At 27.8% G+C, this 8,290-nt stretch overlaps 1 protein-coding gene across 2 annotated transcripts; it reads right to left on the reverse strand.

The window, feature by feature from the left end:
* Nucleotides 1-2: 2 nt before the first annotated feature.
* Nucleotides 3-6,739, reverse strand: LOC127279303 (kelch-like protein diablo). 2 transcript variants are annotated; one of them, XM_051301588.1, is made up of 5 exons: nucleotides 6,408-6,739; nucleotides 3,901-4,205; nucleotides 2,812-3,825; nucleotides 2,324-2,666; nucleotides 3-2,150 (listed from the first exon to the last, which is right to left on the reverse strand). In XM_051301588.1, the coding sequence occupies exons 2-5, from the start codon at nucleotides 4,095-4,097 to the stop codon at nucleotides 1,959-1,961; spliced, it is 1,746 nt and encodes a 581-aa protein (XP_051157545.1). In that variant the 5' UTR covers nucleotides 4,098-4,205; nucleotides 6,408-6,739; the 3' UTR covers nucleotides 3-1,958. The 2 variants fall into 2 exon arrangements, with proteins under 2 accessions (XP_051157545.1, XP_051157544.1); XM_051301587.1 differs by having other exon boundaries at nucleotides 3,901-4,278.
* Nucleotides 6,740-8,290: the final 1,551 nt, after the last annotated feature.

Raw genomic sequence — 8,290 nt, forward strand, 5'->3', positions numbered from 1 at the left:
GATTTTAATGATTTAACAATATATATTTTCCTCAACATTCTCACAATTTTAATATATACATAAAAAACAATGATACATTTACAATTCACTTCTTTTTTTTTTATATAAAAATTTTCAATGTTATACAAGAAAACTGCAAATGCGAAATAAGATTGTTCGCGTATTTTTCAGTTCAAGTGAAGCTTACAATCATTTTATGCATATTATATGAATGAATATATAAGTAAACTTGAAGGACAATTGTTCATTAGAGAATTGTGTTTTAAGTACAATTATACTATTTTTTTGCTGTTAGACCAAAAAGTCAGATAATTGACTAATTATTTTCTTTTTCAATTTTTTAATGGAAAAAATGATTTAATTTTTTTAGTTTGCAACTGCAGAAAATATTTTTTTTTTTTTTAAAGAATGATTGGAATAAATTTTCAAATATCAGTTTTGTGATATATAAATTGAAAAATAACTGACACACATTCACCACACTTGTAAAATAAACATTACTATATTAAAAATCTATTACATATAGTATATAATCAAGTTGTTATCGGTAAAAAGAAAAACTTACAAAAATAGGCGCATAATAAAAATAGAATTTTTACTAATAAGTCAAGTTGAATTTAATTAAGTCTTTCAGCTCATCAAAAAATCTAATCACTCCAATTTCTAAATTATACTTGTAAATTCTCATTCTTTACATTTCCACAGTTACATTAATTTTTTTTTTAAATAACTATTGCACTTTACAAATCTTAGCTTTTACAAATTTACATTTAAGCTTAACAAAATGATTTTTATTTTATTCAGTAAATTATCTATTTTCAAACTCTGTTATAACATTTTATGTTTATATTTTAAAGTCAATTTTAATCTATTCAATGGTATTTAATTTTTTTTTTTTTTACTAAATCTTTATCTTCAATTATTATTTCTTTAGTTTCTTTGTTCGTAAATTTATTTTCTTCTTTGTAATTTAATTTAACACTTTGTTCATTATAATTTTATTATTTTTATTTTAGTTTAAATTTTTTTTTATTTTTACTTTATTCGATTTTAATTACAAAATCAAATTGATTGCAAGTTATTTAATCTCGAGGATTGTAAAAAAAACCAAATGATTCTAATTATGAAATGAAAGTTAAGCTTTTTAAAAAGTGAAGATGACTTCCCATATTTTATTTATTTATTTTTTTTTTTCGTAAAAATGGAAGCAATACTTTCAACGATGCGTAATTTTTAATTATACAATCCCATAATTTATTCTATTTGAAAAATCCACATTTTTCGTATACAAATACGAAAAATATTGTTTGATAAATAATATAATACTTAAATATTAAAAGTCAATTCGTCTATTGACGAATGGAAGCTGTACACATTAATTTGACTAATTTTATTAGCCGCCAAGTCTCTTGGAATATTTATTTTTGCCTTTCTATTTTTTTTTCTATTTGTCACTTTCCTAATAAATCACAGAATAAATTTTTTTTCTCCCAAAAGAGAAATTTTTTTTTAAGTCTATCAAAAGGGAAGCGTCAAATAAATTAAATAATAAATTATTATTACAATAGGAATTTAATTTTCAAAACTTTTTTTTTGGAAAAAAAAAGTCTTATCTATAAAAGGAAGCATGGGCAAAAAAAAAGAGGGAAGTTTGTAAGAAATTTGATTGTTTTCTTTTTTTTTAAAAAAGAAATTAATTTAAGAAAACAAAAAAAGAGAATTAAATGAAGATAAAGGAAATATGAGAGAGGCAGTTGTGACAATATTTAGAAGAGGCAAAAGTCTTTTGAAAATTTTGTTATCGTAATTTAAATAATGCTCATTGAGCGACGATAACGTTTTCTAGTGTTTGTAGTAACAATTGGTGCTGACACTTGTGCCGGTGGGGTAACTGGTGTCACTGGAGTTACCGGAGTTACTGGAGATTCAGCCGAGAGGGCTGAAGAGGGGGGCCTGAGCTACCAAATATAGTTTTCAGTTTGCGGTGCTCTCATCACTCCTACACCACCTCCAAGTCTTCTATAATTCATGCAGCCGCATAATCTCCACTGATTCTGCTCTGGATCGTATACTTCAATTGTTTTTAAATATGCCGTACCGTCGAAACCTCCGACTGCATAAAGCTGTCCATTCACTACAGCTAATCCAACCTGCAAAAATAAAAAAAAAATGAAATTTGCAAATTTAATTTTTATTTAACAATTTAAAAATTAAAATAATAATTTTGCCACTTTTCTTAAATTTTTCACAAAATGAAAAAAAAAATTAATTATTTAAATGAAATTAAAAAGTGAATTTTGAGAGAAAATTTTCGTGAACATACTCCACTTCTCCTTGAAGTCATGGCGACAATTGGACTCCATGAATTTGTGTGAGGATTATAGCGCTCTGCGCTAGAAAGTTCCATACAATCGTCTCGTCCCCCAACGGCGTAAATTAAATTATTAAATACAGCACAGCCAAGATGCTTACGCCTAGTCGACATGGGAGGAACGGGTGACCATTTATTTTGTCTTGGATCATATCTTTCTACAGTGTTTAATGGCGATTGACCGTCCGAACCACCAATTGCATATAAATAACCACCCAATACAGCGACAGCAACACCAAGTCTTCGTGTCGTCATCGGCGATACTTTCGACCATTTGTTCTCCTTTGGATCGTACCTTAAAGAATAATTTTGAATTAAGTTTTTTTAAAAAAAAGATAAAAATTAGAAAAATATGTGAGAAAATTTTTACAAAAAGGTGAAAAAGTGAGATTCTGATTCCTGAAATACCAAAAAAAAATTCTGTAATTTTTTGTAGCTACCTTTCTACGTGATTTAGACATTGAACACCGTCTTGTCCGCCGACAGCGTAAAGGAATCCATCGAGTACAGCGACTCCAACGCTAGTTCTACAGGACGTGGTGGGCGCAACATCACATGACCATTGATTTGTCTGCGGATCATATCTCTCGATACTATTTAAATAACTTTGTCCATCGTGTCCACCAACGGCGTACAACAAATCATTAAGAACAGCAACACCGACTCCACATCTTCTCTTGCTCATTGGTGCAACCATTTTCCAATCCGCTGTATTTGGATCAAATCTCTCGACACTGGCAATTGCATCACCCGAACACCATCCACCAACTGCAAACAAAACCTCACCCCTTCTCGTCGGTTTCCTTGGTCTCGTTCTTGGACCCTGCATCAATGGTCGCTCCTGCGGCAAGAGAAGATAATTTTTCGCCTCATCCACCAAATCCCGACACGCATCATCAGATCTAACTAGCAAATCAGATCCAACTGTGCCCACAAGAAATTTCGGACTCAACAGCGGTAGTCGCACATGTTGCAAAACTTGTGCCAAATGTTGTCGTCGTTCCGTCACATTGTACTTGACCCAATTCATAACAGCATTGAAAACTTGCTCCTCAGTACGTACGTTCAATTCATCTGAAGATATGATATCGACTAATTGTCCCACTGGTAGCAGGAGAAATTCCTCGCTCTCCATCACTTCTTGAAAATTATGTTGCGTATATTTGTCGGCAATGCGCAATAATTCCCTACAAGAATGTGTATCGGCAAACGCTCGTATTCCCAAACAATTTGAGGGATCCAATTGTCGTTTCAGAAATTCACAGCAAATATCCTGAATCTCGGCCAATTGAAGAAGACAAGCGGCAGGCAATAGTGTCTGAACATTCGCCTCTTCGACAATAATATGCGAGGTGTAACAAAAGTCTATCAACAATTCCATTGCCATTTCGTCGATATCACGAATTGTAACTTCAGTCTGTCGTGATTCAGCCAATTCGCCCGTGAACATTGCTCTAAAAAAAAATTCAATATTTTAATATTCAAAAAAAATTTTTTTTTTTTTTTGGCAAATTAAAAAAAATATTTACCTAAAATATGGACTGCATGCGGAGAGAATGACACGATGAGCGAAAATTTTTCTTGAGCCAACATTTAAAACAACATCGCAAAGTTCCCGATGACGACGTAGAACATTAAGCTCGGTGAGTGTTGCACGAGGATGTTTCTCGGAGGTATGACTGAGGCGTGCTGGTGAGGGAGCGCGATCAACGACCATTTCGCCCATCCTCTGGGAGGATTGGGCAGTGATACCCGCGCTCCCCGAAGCGCCACGAGTCCCCCCGGCTACCTGGAGGCGCAGCGGGGGTGACGCCCAGCCCCACACCGAGTCTATCTGCAAAACCATTCACCAACCAGTCGAGCTTTTTTTTTTTTCTTTTCTCCTTCTTTACTAGAGCCAACACTTGCTGCACAAAATTCAACTCAAAAAAATCAAGAAACACATATACATACAAACAATAAAAATTATTTAAACAGCAAAAATAAAGAAACATATAAATAATAATGAAAACAAATTTAAACAGCAAAAATAAAGAAATGATTAAAAGAAAATTTTTCTTTTAAAGAAAATAAAATTATGTTTTATTAAAAATGAAAAAACCCATCAAAAGTAAATTTGGTTAATTGAAAATTTTGTTAAATGCAAATTTTGCCAAATATATATTTCGTTAAATAAAAATTTGGTTAAATGAAAATTTGATAAAAAACAAATTCGATTAAATGGAAATTTTATCAAAAATAAATTCGTCTAAAATGAAAATTTTATCAAATGTAAATTGTATTAAATGCTAAATTTGGCTAAATATACATATTTTGTCAAGTAAAAATTCGGTTAAATGAAAATTTGATGAAAAACAAATTCGAAATGGAAATTTTCTCAAATGAAAATTCTATTTTAATGCAAATTTTGCCAAATACATATTTTATCAAGTATAAATTCGGTTAAATGAAAATTTTATTAAATGCAAATATTCGTTAAATAAAAATAAAATAACAATTTTCAAAGAAATTCCCATCAAACGATCATTCAGTTAAATTAAAATTAGATCATTATTTTTGTTAAAGAAAATTTTGTTCAAAAGAAAATTCCATCAAATAACAATTCGTTATTAAATCAAAATTTAAGGCCTATGATTAACATTAAGGCGCCAAATAACTCGTTAAAATCGATTTTTAATATTTAATTAGTTAATGAATATTTTATTATTATTAACTATTGTTATTAAATATTATCTACATAAATTTTATAAATTTATCACGAAGAAAAATGTTATGTTTCTTTTTTTTAAACTATTTGAATTCTGATTTATGATGAGCCAAAAGTTTTGAACGTTCAAATGAACGAAATATTTTTTTCAATCTATAAATTATCAAAAATTATAATGGCAATGTAAAATTAAACAATTATTAAATGAATAACTTCCGTTTAGATATTTAAAACAATATTTTGTAATAAAATTTGTACTTAAAGAAATTGAAAAAAAAATTTCGTTCATTTGAACATTCAAAACTTTTGGCTTATGATTTATGAAAAATATTCAAATTAAGAATTTTGACAAAGTTTTGTGTTCAAATGGTAAAAAAAAATTTCAGTCACTTTTTCAAAATCTTGTCTATGGTCAATGTTTTAAAAATTGTTAAATTCAATAAAAAGAAAGTTTTTAGTTAAAAAAAATCTTCAAGATTTTGAATTCACAAAAATTTCATCTAAGTTTTTAAAACTTGAATTTTTTTCTTTTGTTCTAATGGATAGTAATTTCCCATTTTTAGAATAAAAGACTGTTTTATGCAAAATGACTTGTCAAAAAAAGGAAAATATTTATAGAAAACGATTTTAAAAAATTGTTTTAATAAATTTTTAATGAAAATTTGGTTAAGTAAAAATTATTTGAAAAAAGAAAATTCCGTCAAAGGAAAAATTGAGATAAATGAAATTTCTATTCAGTATAAATTTCGTTAAATAAAAATTTCTTAAAAAGAAATTAAATTAAAATAAAATAAATTGTCATGATAATTTTAAGTATTTTAAATTTTTCACAAAATTTTTTTATTTTTTTTCAAACAGCCAAGAACAAAATGAGCAACAATGATCAACATTATTGTAATTGTCAACGATAGATTGTTTCGCATGTTTTAGAAAAAAATTGAAATAACACTGATAAGATCACGAGACAAAGCACACTTTTGAAAGTGAAAAAAAATTTTTAATCTAAACTAAGATATTAAATAAATAAAAAAATGCATTCAAAAAAAATGTACACAATTTCTATATTGATTAAAATGAAATGAGTTTTAATTATACAGAATCTTTTTTATTATATTTAAAGAAAATGTACTTGTTTCTTAGTAATGAATAAGAAAATAAATAAAATAAAAATTTTCAGACTGTCATTGATATTGGAGTAGATAACCACACCACCTACACAATTTATGATAAACTGTAAAATGTCAGTGAAATACTTACAGTGTACATTCACAAAAATATTTTCGTACGTACACACATAAATTAAAAAATGATCGCGTACAAAATGCTCACCTTTAAATCTTTTCTGGACCACTAAACGAGAAATAAAGGAATTCTACGTGCCTCAGAGGCCGAAAATAGTTTTGGTTAACAATTTCACTTGTCTTGTGACATTTTTTCTTTTTTACAGTTTCCGTCTATTTTTCACTTGCGTTTATAGATGTTTTATCCAATCTTGTGATAAAATAATTCAAATGAAAATTTTCATTTTCACAAAGTTTCGATACATCAATTGACTCACTGAGTTTGATAATAAGTTATGTAAAATATTTTAATTAATATATCAAAACCTAAAGAATAAAGATTGACAACAGGGGTTTTTAATCAGTGTTGCACTACATCAAAACAAATACTAATTGCAGTGATGCCAACCAGGGTTGCGTAGTTAAACGTAAGACAGTTACGTAATATGCGTAAATTCTAAATTAATTTATATTCAAATTTTTCTTTATATAAATTTTATTTAAATAATAAATAAGGTATATTTTACACTATTAATTAATATTTATTTAAAAATTACTTTTTATAATGTAAATATTAAAATTAATTTTAAAACTTTTTGAATTTCAGCCGGTACACAAATGATGGTAGGAAACTTCGCCATTAGATGGCAGTACTGTACTTCCGTCCAAAATGTAAGTATGTATAACTTACAACAATGCCAACAATTGGCAACTTGCTGTTAATAATGTTTTCGTTCAATAAATTAGATGTACCGATTTATCTAAATGTGATAAACATATCGAATATAATCTGGAATGCAGAATTGGAGGCTGTGAGCATAGAGAAATGGAAGATCGTTGACAAGAATGTAAGTATCATTTGTCTTTGTAAAAAAGATATTCACATATCTTATTTTTAAACGAAAATTTTATATTTATATATTTAAATCATATTGTTTATATTTTTATTTACTTTCTGTATAATTATAATAGTAAATTATTTTCATTGAGAATTGCGAAAAAGTTTTATTTGTGCAATTGTCATAGAAGGTCGATAAAGTAGAGTTTATATAATATTTTTTATCTTCCTTTGAATTTAAAAATTTTTTCAAGTTAGAGCAAATGTTCGCTAGATGTCGTAAGTTGTCAGTTTGCGGGAATTTCATATATTTCTGGTTTAGTCATTGGCGTGACATGAACTTATACATAGTTCTGGTATATTATTATTGCTATTTGGTTGCACCATGACCTCCTTTTACATGGAGCTCATGCAATGACACTATAACCGCTTGTAAAAACATTGACTCGAAAAACTGGCGACAATCTGTTGTTCTTATAAGAAATATTAAACATTTGAATTTTCTTCGAACTTTAGTCGCGAGGAGACGTTAATTGTTCAATTCATTTGCAATATGATTCTTCTGTTTGGAATTTTGCAAATAAAATAAATAAATCAGAAATAGGATTTTAATTATATCATTCAGTTCTTATTATTATCAATTGTAAACAATTTTAATTAGTAATTAATAATTATTAAATGCTTTTAATTAATTAAGGTTAGAGTATTTTTATTATATTTCTTTTATGAAAATATTAATTAAATTAAAAATTAGATTTTAAATATTATTATGTAATATAATGTCGGAGTTAATTATTTTCAAATTTATGACATAATTATAAGTAATGTCTAGTAATGTACTAAAATTGATAAATCTATATTAATTTGAATTTGTATATCAATTTTTACTTTTTTAATGGACAGTTTTCATTAATTAAATTAGAGAATTAGTCACGTGATACGACGGTAGCGCTCCTAGTTTTCACAATTCGTAATACTAAACGTCTGATAGGTTCAAGGTGCTTCTACAATAATCAGTAATTGTTTTACCAATCAAAATGCACTTTCATGCGATAAAGCATGTGATTGGTTGAAATCTATTTTTCTAATCTGCA

The sequence above is a fragment of the Leptopilina boulardi genome, unplaced genomic scaffold, assembly GCF_019393585.1.
Source record: "Leptopilina boulardi isolate dan_hultmark-lab unplaced genomic scaffold, ZJU_Lbou_2.1 LbouV2_214, whole genome shotgun sequence".
In the NCBI taxonomy this organism is placed as follows: Eukaryota; Metazoa; Arthropoda; class Insecta; order Hymenoptera; family Figitidae; genus Leptopilina; species Leptopilina boulardi.

Excerpts from the sequence above, each read along its gene's own strand:
- LOC127279303 (XM_051301587.1), bottom strand. The coding sequence starts at position 4,217 with ATGGTTTTGCAGATAGACTCGGTGTGGGGCTGGGCGTCACCCCCGCTG. Across the intron at positions 3,826-3,900 it reads GCATGCAGTCCATATTTTAG|AGCAATGTTCACGGGCGAAT; the intron begins GTAAATATTTTT and ends ATTTTTTTTTAG. Across the intron at positions 2,151-2,323 it reads TGACTTCAAGGAGAAGTGGA|GTTGGATTAGCTGTAGTGAA; the intron begins GTATGTTCACGA and ends TTATTTTTGCAG.